Source organism: Oncorhynchus nerka, linkage group LG20 (assembly GCF_034236695.1).
Source record: "Oncorhynchus nerka isolate Pitt River linkage group LG20, Oner_Uvic_2.0, whole genome shotgun sequence".
Lineage (NCBI taxonomy): Eukaryota > Metazoa > Chordata > Actinopteri > Salmoniformes > Salmonidae > Oncorhynchus > Oncorhynchus nerka.
The window spans coordinates 69,690,355-69,707,984 of record NC_088415.1 but is presented as its reverse complement, the minus strand read 5'-3'; the positions used below and the strand labels follow the sequence as shown (position 1 = coordinate 69,707,984).

Genomic DNA, 17,630 nt, shown 5'->3' with positions numbered 1-17,630 from the left:
TGCGCCGCCTTCACCACACTGTGTGTGGGTGGACCATTTCAATTTTCCGTCATGTGTACGCTGAGGAACTTGTTAGAGAAGTGATCCCGCTGTGGGGATCAAATCAGCGGACATTTCAAGTGCGCCACGTATAGTTTTTGATAAAACTCAAACTTTCATTAATACACACATACAACGTACTGAATTAAAGCTACACTCGTTGTGAATCTATCAACCAAGTCAGATTTGTAAAATGCTTTTCGGGGAAAGCATGAACAGTTTTTATCTGATACCATGCACCCTCAAAATACAGCCATGTCACTTAAAACGACAGATTTTGCGTTATGCGTCGCTACCCAAAACGCTGAAATAAAATATAAAACATTCATTACCGTTGACGAGCTTCTTTCTTGGCACTCCTATATATCCCATAAACATCCCAGTTGGGTCTTTTTCCCGATTAAATCCGTCATTGTATAGCCAAAATGTCATTTTCTGAAGACCGGTCTGATGCAGGAATATTCTGTTTTCCAAGACGCAACGTCACTTTTTAAAATGACAAAAGGTGCCTATATACTTTTACAAAACACTTCAAATTACTTTTCTAACCCAACTTTAGGTATTAATAAACGTTAATTAGCTATACAATTCATCACGGGGCGATTTGTATTCGATAGTAGCTAGTCTGGAAATCAACGGGCATCTTTGTCATGTTAATAACTTCCTGTTGACAAACTGAAACCGGAAAGGCTAAAACGAAATAGAACCAAGGATCAAGTCTGCTCAAAATGACAGCACTGGCGACATCGTGTGGAAGCTGTAGGCGTTTACATTACGACCTGATGTATTTCCGTTCGTCTTTAACAATACATTGACTGGCGTAGTAATATATTTTTTGTGTTTTTGGAGAACAGTTTTTCGAGGGATTTTTACTGCTAAACACGTTGTGTTATAGCCACAGACACGATTTAACCAGTTTTGGAAACCTCAGTGTTTTCGATCCACAGATACTATCCATATGCATGTACTATATTCCTGGCATGAATAGCAGGGCGCTGAAATGTTGCGCGATTTTTAACAAAAAGCTGCGAAAATTCGCAACATCCTTATGAACATTCCACCTTCTCAATTGCTGTCCCGTCAATGTGGATGGGGGTGCTCCTTCTGCTGTTTCCTGAAGTCTACGATAATCTCTTTTATTTTCCTGACACCACACTCCAAGGGCCCTCACCTCTACCCTGTAGGCTGCCTCGTCGTTTATGGTAATCAAGCCTACCACTGTAGTGTCGCCTGCAAACTTGATGATTGGGTGAACAGGGAGTACAGGAGGGGGCTGAGCACACACCCTTGTCAGGCCCCAGTGTTGAGGATCAGTGAAGTGGAGATGTTGTTTCCTACCTTCACCACCTGGGGGCAGCATGTCAGGAAGTCCAGGGCCCAATTGCACAGGGCTGGGCTGAGAGCCAGGGGCACAAGCTTAATGATGAGCTTGGAGGGTACTATGGTGTTGAATGCTGAGCTGTAGTCAATGAACAGCATTCTTACATAGGTATTCCTCTTGTCCAGATGGGACAGGGCAGTGTGCAGTGTGATGGCGATTGCATCGTCGGTGGACCTATTGGGGCGGTATGCAAATTCAAGTGAGTGTTGGAAAGTCTTGTCAAATTAATGTCATGACGTTATGATGGTATGATACAGGGGATGTTGGCTAAAAGTACAAACTTAGAGTGCAATACAGTTTTCCAGTCCCAAAGTGAGTCTACTTTAACTTTAAGAAATACATAACATGAAATCAAACGGTAAATACTATGCTAACGATGGTTGATGTAGAGAACTAAAATGAGTCATAAGAGATATGTACTCCAGCTATACTATCAAATTAATTATGCTACTGATAACTTTACATTGAAATACATGAACTCAGTCATTCTGATATTCATTCATTCATATCATCTTTGGCACGTTATAGACCATCTGAATCTATAGGGCTCATATTAGTACACATGCGAGCAAAATAGGCTGACATGTTTTCATCTCTCACTATATTTCTGAGGTGCATTACAGTATATAATAGGCCAGCAACATGCAATACTGTAACAAACAAATGTATAGTATAATATTTTTAAAGTGCCAAACAATCTTTGCATTCATCTACCATCTATCTTAAAATGATGGATTTCGACACCATGTCATATTCATATTGTTCTTCCATATTCAGCTAACTCTTATTGTAAAAAGACATACAATGTCTTGCAAAATTGCATATGGTGCAGATCGCAGACACATTCAGGCTCCCTCAAACACACTAACCTCACAACATTGTATTCAAACAAGCATAACGCATGTAGATACGGCATAACCACTAGGGGAGAGTACGACCATGTAGTTGGAACAATGTCGACCCCATAGTCCTGTGTTTACCTGCAATACTCATTAGGGACAAAATAATAGTTTACAGTACACCCCGGGAAATACAGTACATGAATTCACATCCGAAATCTATCAAACAGAGTGTAGATAGAGTACAACATTAAATAAATCAATACCAGAAACTTTAAGGATCTCAATACACACAATGGCTGCTTGTCTATTGAAATGTACAAGTACGGTTGGACTCTAACACAATACACAGCATCACAGACAATTAAATAAGGTATTTAACTGTTTCCTACTACACTGTGATATGTTAAGAGCAGAAGTAGACTTCACCTGATTTACTGACTTGAAAAAATAAACAATAATAACATACTGAGCAGTTGGCCTATAAAGCACTAGCCAACTTACACATCATTCTGTGCTTATAAATGTGACATGGACACTATGTTACTGGGATATACTGTACACCCTGTACTGTATCATTCATTCTCTGTAGAACACCTCAATCATAGACTGTCCCAAATGGTGGGGCCGGCCCTGGCCCTAAGCGATAAGCGGTATGCCAGCAGCATACCACCCTGCATAACACTGCTGGCTTGCTTCTGAAGCTAAGCAGGCTTGGTCCTGATCATTTCCTGGATGGGAGACCAGGTGCTGCTGGAAATGGTGTTGGAGGGCCAGTAGGAGGCACTATTTCCTCTGGTCTAAAAAAAAATGATCCCAATGTCCCCAGGACACTGCCCTGTGTATGGTGCTGTCTTTTGGATGGAACGTTAAACGGGTGTCCGGACTCTCTGAGGTCATTATAGATCCCATGGCACTTATTGTAAGAGTAGGGTTGTTAACCCCGGTGTCCTGGCTAAATTCCCAATCTGGCCCTCAAACCATCACTGTCACCTAATAATCCCCAGTTTACAATTGGCTCATTCATCCCCCTCCCCTGTAACTATTCTCCAGGTCGTTGCTGCAAATGAGAACATGTTTTCAGTCAACTTACCTGGTAAAATAACAGATAAAAAAAGTTATACTTAAATCTGGTTCTCAAGCAGATTTGTAAGAATGTCTCACCCCATGTTCAAGAATGGCTTTATTCAGATTACAGCTTTCGGTTATTTGGAAAATGGAATCTCGAAAAAAAAAAAATATATATATATATATCACTATTTTTTAAAATGAGCCATAGAAAGTTGGATGCAATTTCAGTTTAATCCACCAGAAAAGACAGAACAAATATAACAACAAATATTATGGTTAAACTCAAATATACTGATTGATAAAAAAAACAAAAATTAGATTATAAATAGGACTGTCACACATGCAGCTAACAAAAATATATGGAAATGTCTGCTGTACAACCAACTAATTGCAGCATTACCGCAAAAATGGAAGAGGCATGTGGAAAGGGGAGAATGTAAGGAACGTCTCTGTCAGCCCTTCGTTAAAGACCAAAATTGGTTAAAGAAAATTGTGATAAATAAAAAAGTATACCAGTTTAATTTAAGATCGCAAAAATTGACAGCTGTGCCATACAGATTGCAAAGTAGTCGGGAAGATATTTTTGATGTACCAATTTCATGGCACATGGTTTATGAACTGATACACAAAACGATTCCGGATTCAAAACTTTTTTCAATTAATATTATTATACAAAAATCTTGCAACCAATAGAACGTTATATATATGGGGGACACAACCGTCCCAGCTCTGCACATTTAGCTGCAAAGAGAATCATCAGATCATTTGTTTTGGTACTGTCAATATGTATCTTGTTTTTGGTCGCAGGTTCAGGGATGGCTCTTGAATTGCAACATTTACCTGGAGCTAACTACAAATAGCACTGCTAGCTAATTTTAAAAGTCATAGTCAATCGATCAATAATATAATAATACTCTTAGCAAAAATGTTTATCTTTAATTTACAATTTGTAGAAACTAATAATAGAACATTTCAGAACTTTTGTGAAACATCACAGCTGAAAAATAAATGGCAAATAGAAACTGGATGGTGTTCAGAGATATATGAAAAGGGTTGAGTGGAGCTGAAGGGTGGGACTAAAATTAACAAGATAACTCATGTAAAATATACTGTTTCCCTAAAATGTACATAGGTTCATAACTTTTGTGAAACAGCACAGTTAAAAATATATGGCCAATAGAACTGGATGGTCTTCAGAGATAGATGCAAGGGATTGAGGGTAGCTGAAGGATAACAAAAACAATTACATACATACAGTTGAAGTCAGAAGTTTACATACACTTAAGTTGAAGTCATTAAAACTTGTTTTTCAACCACTCCACAAATTTCTTGTTAACAAACTATAGTTATGGCAAGTCGTTTAGGACATCTACTTGGTGCATGACACAAGTCAATTTTCCAACAATTGTTTACAGACAGATAATAATACTTATAATTCACTGTATCACAATTCCAGTGGGTCAGAAGTTTACACACACTAAGTTGACTGTGCCTTTAAACAGCTTGGAAAATTCCAGAAAATGATGTAATAGCTTTAGAAGTTTCTGCTAATTAACATAATTTGAGTCAATTGGAGGTGCACCTGTGGATGTATTTCAAGGCCTACCTTCAAACTCAGTGCCTCTTTGCATGACATCATGGGAAAATCAAAAGAAATCAGCCAAGACCTCAGAAAATAAATTGTAGACCTCCACATGTCTGGTTCATCCTTGGGAGCAGTTTCCAAATGCCTGAAGGTACCACGTTCATCTGTACAAACAATAGTACGCAAGTATAAACACCATGGGACCCCGCAGCTGTCATACCACTCAGGAAGGAGACGCATTCTGTCTCCTAGAGATTAACGTACTTTAGTGAGAAAGTGCAAATCAATCCCAGAACAACAGCAAAGGACCTTGTGAAGATGCTGGAGGAAACAGGTACAAAAGCATCCATATTCACAGTAAAACGAGTCCTATATTAACATAACCTAAAAGGCCGCTCAGCAAGGAAGAAGCCACTGCTCCAAAACCGCCATAAAAAAGCCAGACTACGGTTTGCAACTGCACATGGGGACAAAGATCGTACTTTTTGGAGAAATGTTCTCTGGGCTGATGAAACAAAAATAGAACTGTTTGGCCATAATGACCATTGTTATGTTTGGAGGAAATAGGGGGAGGCTTGCAAGTCAAAGAACACCATCCTAACCGTGAAGCACAGGAATGTTAAAAGCGTGTGCGAGCAAGGAGGCCTACAAACCTGGCAGCATCATGTTGTGTGGGCGCTTTGCTATAGGAGGGACAAGTGCAATTCACAAAATAGATGGCATTATGAGGGAGGGAAATTATGTGGATATATTGAAGCAACATCTCAAGACATCAGTCAGGAAGTTGAAGCTTGGGCGCAAATGGGTCTTCCAAATGGACAATGCTCCTAAGCATACTTCCAAAGTTGTGGCAAAATGGCTTAAGGACAATAAAGGTATTGGAATGGCCATCACAAAGACCTGACCTCAATCCTATAGAACATTTGTGGACAGAACTGAAAAAGCGTGTGCGAGCAAGGAGGCTTACAAACCTGACTCAGTTACACCAGCTCTGTCAGGAGGAATGGGCCAAAATTCACCGAACTTATTGTGGGAAGCTTGTGGAAGGTTACCTGAAACGTTTGACCCAAGTTAAACAATTTAAAGGCAATGCTACCAAATACTAATTGAGTGAAGGGGAAACTTCTGACCCACTGGGAATGTGATGAAAGAAATGAAAGCTGATATAAATCATTCTCTCTACTATCATTCTGACATTTCACATTCTTTAAATAAAGTGGGGATCCTAACTGACCTAAGACAGGGAATTTTTACAAGAATTGAATGTCAGGAATTGTGAAAAACGGAGTTTGAATGTATTTGGCTAAGGTGTATGTAAACTTACAACTTCTCTCACACACACAAAAGTTTGGGACACAGCTACTCATTCAAGGTTTTTTAAATTGATTTTTTACTATTTTCTACATTGTAGAACAATAGTGAAGACATCAAAACTATTAGGAAGGCTTTTTCAACAGTCTTGAAGGAGATCCCACATATGCTGAGTACTGCTTTTCCTTCACTCAGCGGTCCAACATCCCAGACTATCTCAAATGGGCTGAGGTCGGGTGATTGTGGTGGCCAAGTCATCTGATGCAGCACTCCGTCACTCTTTTTCGTCAAATAGTGCATACACAGCATGGAGGTGTGTTTTGGGTCATTGCCCCGTTGAAAACAAAACAAATGGTCCCACTAAGCGCAAACCAGATGGGATGGAGTATCGCTGCAGAATGCATTGTCACCAGCAAAAAGCATCCCCACGCCATCACACCTCCTCCTCCATGCTTCACGGTGGGAATCACACATGCAGAGATCATGCGTTCACCTACTCTGCGTCTCACAAAAGACACGGTGGTTGGAAACAAAAATCTCAAATTTGGACTCAGTACTTTGGTTCGGACCAAAGTACAGACTTTTACCAGTCTAACGTCCATTTCTCGTGTTTCTTGGCCCAAGCAAGTCTCTTCTTCTTGTTGGTGTCCTTTAATAGTAGTTTCTATGCAGGATTCGACCATGAAGGCCTGATTTACGCAGTCTCTAAACAGTTGATGTTGAGATGTCTGTCTGTTACTTGAACTTTGTGAAACATTTATTTGGACTGCAATCTGAGGTGCAGTTAACTCGAATTACTTATCCTCTGCAGCAGAGGTAACTCTGGGTCTTCCTTTCCTGTGGCGGTCCTCATGAGAGCCAGTTTCATCAGTGCTTGTTGATTTTTGCGACTACACTTAGTTCTTGAAATTTTCCAGATTGACTGACCTTCATGTCTTACAAAGTAATGGTGGACTGTTGTTTCTCTTTTCTTATTTAAGCTGCTTTTGCCATAATATGGACTTGGTCTTTTACCAAATAGCGCTATCTTCTGTATAAAACCCCTTCCTTGTCACAACATAACTGATGGTCTCAAACGCACTAAGGAAAGATATTCCGCAAAATAACTTTTAACAAGGCACACCTGTTAATTGAAATTCATTCCAGGGTACTACCTCATGAAGTTGGTTGAGAGAATGCCAAGAGTGTGCAAAGCTATCATTAAGGCAAAGGGTGGCTACTTTGAAGAATCTCAAATATAAAATATATTTTGTTTTGCTTAACACATAGTTGGTTACAACATGATTCCATGTGTTATGTCATAGTTCTGATGTCTTCACTATTATTCTACAATGTAGAAAATAGTAAAATATAAAGAAAAACCATGGAATGAGTAGGCGTGTCCAAAATTTTGACTGGTACTGTGTAATATATATAAAAATATATGGGGGTTTGGAAGCCACAATCTATCTGCGATATTAAAGCTGATCTACCACCTAAAAGAAAATATATATTGACAAAAATAACTATCAATCAAAAAAAATTCTGGCTGACATTGTTTACCGATTGACAGTCTATGACTGAAATAATGACGCACAACCAAATTTCACCTTGTATATAACAGAAAGTTGAGACCCTGACTAAGTTCCTTTTTTGTTCACAAGAGGCTGTGGGGCCCAACGCGACCGCTTATGCCTAAGGCCAGTTCTGCCAAATGGCACCCTATTCCCGATATAGTGCATTACATTTGACCAGGGCCCATAAGAGCTCTCGTCAAAAGTAGTGCACTACAGGGCAAGTGGCTCACTCCAGAGCACAACCACAGTAGGCTGCCTAACCTGGGATTTAAACACCCGTCTACTATCTGGACTTACAAGCTACATCCTATGTCAGCTAGGCTAGACCATACTACATAGAGTCCTGAGCCATGTCATCCGAGGTCATCTCTATCCATCCTAATATCATTACTTATGCACTTTGTTCTACTGAAAGAATTCCTATTCCTAACGACAATAAGAAATGGAAAGATTATCCAGAGTGCCCTCTGTTGTCCTCCAGTCAGCAGCAGTGTGTGCTTAGTCTGCTCCGCGTGTGGAGGCAGCCCCCTACTGTCCTCCCATACTACAGTATAGGGGCGACCCACTCCTCTCCTGGCACTGTGGTGGAGGCTGAGGCCCAGCCATTTGTCCGGATGACCTCGCCGGATTCTCTGAGGCTGCACCATACCCGCCCGTGTCTGTTGACGCTAGGAATAGATTGTTATCACCTCCCTGCCTCCGCCACGTACCAGCAGCACACGGTCCAGTCCATCCATAAGAACCTCCAGAAACTCCATGTCTACAGGCCATGGGGTCAAGGAGAAACAACCGCATAGACACTGACGTGGAAGAGTACTAATGGTACAGTGATTTGAAATATCAAAAGTAAAAGTAATGGGGGCAATAACCTAAAAGTCTGGAATTTTAATTTAGATGCAGACACCTCAAGCAGTTCCTCATCAACAGTTCATGCCTATGTACAATGCCGTCCGTGAAAATGTATTTCGGATTCTCTATATTTGCATATTCTTTACACTGAATGTTATCAGATCTTCAACCAAAACCAAATATTAAATAAAAGGGAACCTGAGTTAACTAATAACATTTGTATACTTATTTAATTTATTTAATTTGAAAAGTTACGCAACATTGGTGCTGAGAGATTCCTAGAAATTTAGTAAAAAAAAACACAAAAAAAACTATATACACTATACAAAAGTATGTGGACACCCCTTTGCTGACAGGTGTATAAAATCGAGCACACAGCCATGCAATCTCCATAGACAAACATTGGTCATAGAATGGCCCTACTGAAGAGCTCAGTGACTTTCGAAGTGACACTGTCATAAGATGCCACCTTTCCAACAAGTCAGTATGTCAAATTTCTGCCCTGCTAGAGCTGCCACGGTCTACTGTAAGTGCTGTTTCTATGAAGTGGAAATGTGTAGGAACAACAACAGCTCAGCCGCGAAGTGGTAGGCCACACAAGCTCACAGAACGGGACCGCCGAGTGCTGCATGCGCATAAAAATCACCTGTCCTCGGTTGCAACACTCACTACCAAGTTCCAAACTGCCTCTGGAAGCAATGTCAGCACAAGAACTGTTCGCCAGGAGCTTCATGAAATGGAAATCTTAACAATACAGCACACAATGACATTCTAGATGATTCTGTGCTTCCAACTTTGTTTCAGCATGACAAGGCCCCTGTGCAAAAATCTAGGTCCATACAGAAATGATTTGTCGAGATCAGTGCGGAAGAACTTGGCTGGCCTGCACAGAGCCCTGACCTCAACCTCATTAAACACCTTTGGGATGAATAGGAACGCCGACAGCAAGCCAGGCCTAATCGCCCTACATCAGTGCCCAACCTCACTAATGCTCGTGGCTGAATGGAAGCAAGTACCCACAGCAATGTTCCAACATCTAGAGGAAAGTCTTCCCAGAAGAGTGGAGGCTGTTATAGCAGGTGTCCACATACTTTTTGTCATGAAGTGTAGTTTAGCACAGAAAACGTTGTAATTAACTACAATGATCATAATCCATTGCGTTTCTACTTGTCCGGATGTGTGTTTCTTTTACACATGCTGTGGTAGGTTAGTGTGGGACATAGAGAGAATAGAAAAGAATGTGAGCTCGAGAGGGACAGCGAGCAGTTGCTTCACGAGGTATCTCTACTTGAAAATATATGATCTGTGATTGATAGTTGGTATTCAGCAGTCATAATAGTATGCCTTATTTATGTCTGGCGAAAACCCTGCATTCCACAATAAGCTCCTCATACCAACACTCAAGCATGGTGGTGGTAGTGTGATGATTTGAGAATGTTTTGCTGCCTCAGGACCTGACAACTTGCAAACATTGAAGGAACCATGAATTCTGCTTTGTATCAGAGAATTCTACAGGAGAATGTCAGGCCATCCGTCTGAGCTGAAGCCCAGCTGGGTCATGCAATAAGACAATGAACCAAAACACACAACTTCTACATCAGAATGACTTAAAAGCAACAAATATAACATTGTGGAATGGCCTAGTCAAAGTCCAGACCAAAATCCAATTTAGATGTTGTAGCAGGACCGGAAACGAGCAGTTCATGCTTGAAAAGCGGCAGGTAGCCGAGTGGTTAGAGCGTTGGACTAGTAACCGAAAGGTTGCAAGATCGAATCCCCGAACTGACACGGTAAAAATTTGTCGTTCTGCCCCTGAACAAGGCAGCTAACCCACTGTTCCTAACGCCATCATTGAAAATAAGAATTAGTTCTGAACTGACTTGCCTAGTTAAATAAAGGCAAAAAATATAAAAGGCCACAATTGTCACTGAGTTAAAGCAGCTCTGCATGGACCAGTGGACCAAAATTCCTCCACAGAAATTTGAGAGACTGATCAACATCTACAGGAAGTGTTTGATTGCAGCTAAAAGTGGTACAACCAGTTAATGAGTGTAAGGGGGTAAATACTTTTCCACACAGGGGAACTGAGTGTTGCTTAATTTTGTTAAATAGGTATCCAATTTTTGTGTTATTTGTTTAGTCAGGTTCCCTGTATCTAATATTATGTTTTGATTGAAGATCTGTTAACATTCAGCGTGAAAAATGTGCAAAAATAAAAATCATAAAAGGTAGAAAATGTGTTTTCACAGCACTGTACATCATTATAGCTTCAGTCGCTGTCAGTCTATTTATTACTGTAAGATGATACTGACTCAGACAGTGGACACTCCGTTATCCAGTTCAGAGTATACTAGTGGTTTAAAAAAAAGGATACAATTCTCGTCACCACCCTTGTTTTTGGGCGGTCCAGGCATGTTCAGCAGCACCAGCTGAGCTCCCTGGGATTTGTTGACCACAACCTCATTCAACTTGACCGCGGTGTGCATCCTCCTCACGTTAGACTGGTTCCTACAAAATAGGAAAAATAACAGGTTAAACTCAAGAATAACAACTTACATGTCTTCTACTTGGATTGAGCCCCAAAAGGCACCCTTTTTTAAATTGCCAGCAGCATACCACCCTGCATACCACTGCTGGCTTGCTTCTGAAGCTAAGCAGGGTTGGTCCTGGTCAGTTCCTGGATGGAAGACCAGGTGCTGCTGGAAGTGGTGTTGGAGGGCCAGTAGGAGGCACTCTTTCCTCTGGTCTAAAAAAATATCCCAATGCCCCAGGGCAGTGACTGGGGACACTGCCCTGTGTAGGGTGCTGTCTTTCGGATGGGATGTTAAATGGGTGTCCTGACTCTGAGGTCATTAAAGATCCCATGGCACTTATCGTAAGAGTAGGGGTGTTAACCAGGACACCGGGGTTAAATTCCCAATCTGGCCCTCAAACCATCACGGTCACCTAATAATCCCCAATTTACATCCCCCTCCTCTCCCCTGTAACTATTCCCCAGGTCGTTGCTGCAAATGAGAACGTGTTCTCAGTCAACTTACCTGGTAAAATAACGGATAAATACATTTTCCCTATATAGTGCACTAAAATTTGACCAGGCCCTGGTCAAATTTAGTGCATTATATAAGGAATAGGGATGCATTGTATGCCTTATATCCTACTACAGGCTTCTACTATAAACATGATATCATACCTGTCATAAGCATTCATGATACGTGACTTGACGGTATCATGGCAAAAATGTACAGTAAGCCAATTAGCTACCCTAAGTAATGTATAACAAATGCCTCCATAGCCATACTATAGATTATACTGATAAAACATGGTCCAGGAGTAATGTCATGTTGATACTGCATATATCTATATCTTAACTATATCTAGTTAAGGAATATTGCAGGCATCAAGGCATATTTGTTAGATACAGTTGAATTCGGAAGTTTACATACACCTTAGCCAAATACATTTAAACTCAGTTTTTCACAATTCCTGACATTGAAACCTAGAAAAATTCCCAGTTTTAGGTCAGTTAGGATCACCACTTTATTTTAAGAATATGAAATGTCAGAATAATAGTAGAGATCATTTATATCAGCTTTTATTTATTTCATCACATTCCCAGTGGGTCAGAAGTTTACAAACACTCAATTAGTATTTAAATTGTTTAACTTGGGTCAAACTTTTCAGGTAGCCTTCCACAATAAGTTGGGGGAATTTTGGATCATTCCTCCTGACAGAGCTGGTGTAACTGAGTCAGGTTTGTAGGCCTCCTTGCTCGCACACACTTTTTCAGTTCTGCCCACACATTTTTTTTATAGGATTGAGGTCAGGGCTTTATGATGGCCACACAATACCCTGACTTTGCTGTCCTTAAGCCATTTTGCCACAACTTTGGAAGTATGCTTGGGGTCATTGTCCATTTGGAAGACCCATTTGCGATCAAGCCTCAACTTCCTGACTAATGTCTTGAGATGTTGCTTCAATATATCCACATAATTTTCCTACCTCATGATGCCATCTATTTTGTGAAGTGCACCAGTCCCTCATGGAGCAAAGCACCCCCACAACATGATGCTGCCAACCCCGTGCTTCACGGTTGGGATGGTGTTCTTCGGCTTGCAAGCCTCCCCCTTTTCCCTCCAAACATAACAATGGTCATTATGGCCAAACAGTTCTATTTTTGTTTCATCAGACCAGAGGACAAAGTACAATCTTTGTCCGCATGTGCAGTTGCAAACCGTAATCTGGATTTTTATGGTGGTTTTGGAGCAATGGCTTTTTCCATGCAGAGCGGCCTTATGACGATATAGGTCTCGTTTTACTGTGGATATAGATACTTTTGTACCGGTTTCCTCTAGCATCTTCACTAGGTCCATTGTGGTTGTTCTGGAATTGATTTGCACTTTTCGCACCAAAGTATGTTCATCTCTAGGAGACAGAACGCGTCTCCTTCCTGAGCGGTATGACGCCTGCGTGGTCCCATGGTGTTTATACTTGCAAATTATTGTTTGTACAGATGAACGTGGTAGCTTCAGGCGTTTGGAAACTGCTCCCAAGGATGAACCAGACTTGGAGGTCTACAATTTATTTTCTGAGGTCTTGGCTGATTTCTTTTGATTTTCCCATGATGTCATGCAAAGAGGCACCGAGTTTGAAGGTAGGCCTTGAAATACATCCACATGTACACCTCCAATTGACTCAAAGGATGTCAATTAGCCTATCAGAAGCTTCTAAAGCCATTACATTCCAAGCTGTTTAAAGGCACAGTCAACTTAGTGTATGTAAACTTCTGACCCACTGGAATTGTGATACAGTGAATTATATATGTATTATTATCTGTCTGTAAACAATTGTTGGAAAAATGACTTGTGTCATGCACCAAGTAGATGTCCTAACCGACTTGCCAAAACTATAGTTAGTTAACAAGAAATTTGTGGAGTGGTTGAAAAACGAGTTTTAATGACTCTAACCTAAGTGTATGTAAACTTCCGACTTCAACTGTATTTTTAGTACCAGTCAAAAGTTGACACCTACTCATTCAAGGGTTTTACTTTATTTGTACTATTTTCTACATTGTTTAATAATAGTGAAGACACCAAAACTATGAAATAATACAGAATCATGTACTGCGGTAAACAAAAAAAGTGTTAAACAAATCCCCAAAAAGTAGCCACCCCTTTGTCTTGATGACAGCTTTTCACATTGTTGGGGAATAATCAGAATTAGTTGCTAACATAGGTAAGATGTTTTATATTCATCATATGTTTGTAAGTTACTTCTCATCAGAATGTTTATTTTTGTATAATACTGTGGCCGGGTTTGCAGTCATCTGTTCTCTGTCAGGACTAAGTTACTTGGGCCGGAGAGAGGTCAAGCGTGTATCTCTTGGCTCCACAATGTCTGTGTGCCAGTCAATGTGTCTCTGTGATCTTGTCAAGATAGGGTGGATTTGATATATGCCTGTTGATATGAGGATTTGTTTTATGGTTCTGAGTTTGAGAAAATACCATAGTTTAGGAGACAAAGCTGAACGATAAATTATTGCCAATGCTGTCTGGCTATGTGTGTCTTTGCTATAAAGGATCTCAGTTGCAATGTGTAAGGGACTCAGAGAATTCATTTATAGACACTGAATTGATCTGAGAGTCACAGGGTTGTGATGGAGCTCATATAATTAAAGATGGACTTTATGATAACTCTGACTTGTGTGTGGTTTGCTCTCATGATTTGGTAAATACAGGAAATTTCCACGACAACACTCTTGGCATTCTCTCAACCAACTTCATGAGGTAGTCACCTGGAATGCATTTCAATTATCAGGTGTGCCTTGTTAAAAGTTCATTTGTGGAATTTCTTTCCTTCTTAATGTGTTTGAGCCAATCAGTTGTGTTGTGACATGGTAGGTGTGGGTATACAGAGGATATCCCTATTTTTGTAAATGACCAAGTCCATATTATGGCAAGAACAGCTCAAATAAGCAAAGAGAATCATTACATTAAGACATGAAGGTCAGTCAATCCGGAAAATTTCAATAACTTTTAAAGTTTCTTCAAGCGCAGTCGCAAAAACCATCAAACACTATTATGAAACTGGCTCTCATAAGGACCGCCACAGGAAAGGAAGACCCAGAGTTACCTCTGCTGCAGGGGATAAGTTCATTAGAGTTACATGCACCTCAGATCGCAGCCCAAATAAATGCTTCACAGAGTTCAAGTAACAGACACATCTCCACATCAACTGTTTAGAGGAGACTGCATAAATCAGGCCTTCATGGTCAAATTGCTGCAAAGAAACCACTACTAAAGGACACCAATAAAAGAAGAGACTTGCTTGGGCAGAGAAACACGAGCAATGGACATTAGACTGGTGGAAATCTGTCCTTTGGTTTGATGAGTCAAAATTTGATATTTTTGGTTCCAACTGCCGTGTCTTTGTGAGACGCTGAGTAGGTGAATGGATAATCTCTGCATATGTGGTTCCCACCATGAAGCATGGAGGAGGAGGTGTGATGATGTGGGGGGGGTGCTTTGCTGGTGACACCGTCAGTGATTTATTTAGAATTCAAGGCACACATAACCAGCATGTCTACCACAGCATTCTGCAGCGACACGCAATCCCATCTGGTTTGCGCCCAGTGGGACTATCATTTGTTTTTCAACAGGAGAATGACCCAAAACACACCTCCAGGCTGTGTAAGGGCTATTTGACCAAGGAGAGGGATGGAGTTCTGCATCAGATGACCTGGCCTCCACAATCACCCGACCTCATCCCAATTGAGATGGTTTGGGATGAGTTGGACAGCAGAGTGAAGGAAAAGCAGCCAACAAGCGCTCTGCATATGTGGGAACTCCTTCAAGACTGTTAGAAAAGCATTCCTCATGAATCTGGTTGAGAGAATGCCAAGAGTGTGCAAAGCTGTCATCAAGGCAAGGGGTAGCTACTTTGAAGAATCTCAAATATAAAATATATTTAGATTTGTTTGGTTACTACATGATTCCATATGTGTTATTTCATAGTTTTGATGTCTTCACTATTATTCTACAATGTAGAAAGTAGTAAAAATAAAGAAACCTTTGAATGAGTAGGTGTGTCCAAACTTTTGACTGGTACTGTATATATGCCTACCATTATAAGCATATATAAAATAGTCTAGGCAAGTTAGGCAAGGTCACACATGCTGAGTGAATGTTGTCTTTTCCACGTAAATCAACTGAGAGAGAACTATACATGCTGTTAGAAGAGGAGGAGAGAAGTGAAGAAAGACACCACACACCCCTCGTTGGTCTAAGAAAAACTATAAGGTCACGACATGAGGGGGGAAAAAGGATCACACACATACTTAAGACTAAGAGAAACTTGACTTACAAACTCTCCCACTCTCTAGAAGAGAGGAAACAAAACAAAACATAGGTATGTTTATAATATATACATCTCACCATGGTTAATCACACATTTCAGACACAAATAGGGAGAACAGGGCATCAATGATGGAGTACAGACTAGTCTGAACATCCTGAGAACCGAGTATAGTTCAAGTAAAGGTATCATACTCCGTCTAGATATTTCAAGTATGGAACAGTACTGTAGCTATTGTAACCATTATTCTATATGTGCACTAGACAGGTGCATCTATGGATTGAGTAGTTTCTGTTGGCAGTGCTAATACCATTTTCACACTACCATAACCAGGCCAGTACAGAACAGCAAGACTCAGTTCAGTAGTGTGAAAGGGGTATGTCTGACAGTGTACTGCTGTGTGAGCCTCTAGGGGAGATACTTACGGTTTCATATTGAAGAGGTCCTTCACGCCCATGTTCGGCTCGCCGCGTTTACGGTTCCTCTCGGCGATCAGCTTGTCTTTGGTCCAGGTCATGTGGACATGGTGGTCGGGAGCGGCGGTAGCTGTATCACTGAGGTTGGCATGGGACTTAGTGCCCAGTTTAGTGATCAGCTGAGCCTGGGGGATAACACTGGTGTCACTACAGACCCAGGCAGGATGCTAAACAAAGCGGTGCCTCCTGTCAGATAGGATCAGGAGGCTGGCACAACTGTAGAATGGAGACTATCCTTATGTTTTGCAATATCGGCAAGAATGACAATGTTAATCCAAGCAATAGATCCAAAATGGATTATGGATGACATTCTCATGGTTGCATTCGTTCATCTGTCTACTCCATTGAAAAGGCATGAAATATTACTGTACATTTCAATGCTTCAACGTTAAAATAACAAAGCTCCATAAAAACAATGCATGACATAGAAACAAAATAAAGTGTACTATAGCAAACAATAATAATAAAACATACTACAAATAAATCAAAGTGAAGTTGAAAAATGGAAATGATGGAAACAATTAGGAAAAATGGGATTACATTTCTAATCCAAGTTGAAGTTGGCGGTTTGGGGTTGGCGGTTTTGCCAGCGCACCAAGAACGTTCTAAGTTTTTGGTTCTAAGAAGATTGTTGTAAAAATATCTAAGTGTAATACTTGCTACAAAGTTACTGAGCCGATAACTCTCACGTAAGTGGATGCAGGAGTAGGGTGACAAGGACACAAGAGGACCACAGCCATAGAAATCCTATAATTCAGTTCTCTTTCATTCTTTTGCCACAGCCATATTCATTGAGTAATGCTTCAGGGCGCTGCTTCCAGAAACGCAGACAGTATTGGGGTACGCTTTTACTGGAACACCTTAGTCATTCCTTAAGATTTCCTCAAGAATTAACAAATCACAGCTTTTTTAGAAAAATACTTAATAGCTGTGGCTCTGTCCATGTCAGATACAGGCATGAGGATGGGCTAAAGGGTGGAGAGGGAAGGGAGATTGCTTATGGGATGTTTATGGGATGGTTCTGAGGCAGACACATCACATGGCTGCTGGGCTACCTCCTCATCTTCCCGTATGTCCATGGATATGGACAGGCTTGGGACCTGTAGTGTGTTTGAGGCCTGTAGTGTCTCCACCACGGAGGACTTCTTGTTCTCGATGGAGTTACGCGACTCG

At 40.8% G+C, this 17,630-nt stretch overlaps 1 protein-coding gene across 3 annotated transcripts in view; it reads right to left on the bottom strand.

Moving 5' to 3' along the window:
- Nucleotides 1–3,542: 3,542 nt before the first annotated feature.
- Nucleotides 3,543–17,630, bottom strand: part of LOC115103029 (solute carrier family 12 member 7-like) — a 76,976-nt gene continuing 62,888 nt past the window's right edge. For 2 of the 3 annotated variants that reach the window (XM_029623607.2, XM_065005712.1), the window contains exons 22-24: nt 16,407–16,582; nt 11,006–11,139; nt 3,543–8,542 (exon numbers count right to left, since the gene is read on the bottom strand). In XM_029623607.2, the coding sequence (XP_029479467.1) occupies nt 8,451–8,542; nt 11,006–11,139; nt 16,407–16,582 (402 nt within the window). In that variant the 3' untranslated portion in view covers nt 3,543–8,450. Of the gene's footprint in view, nt 8,543–11,005; nt 11,140–14,778; nt 16,006–16,406; nt 16,583–17,630 lie in introns of those variants that run through there. The other variant, XM_065005713.1, reaches the window with a different exon arrangement.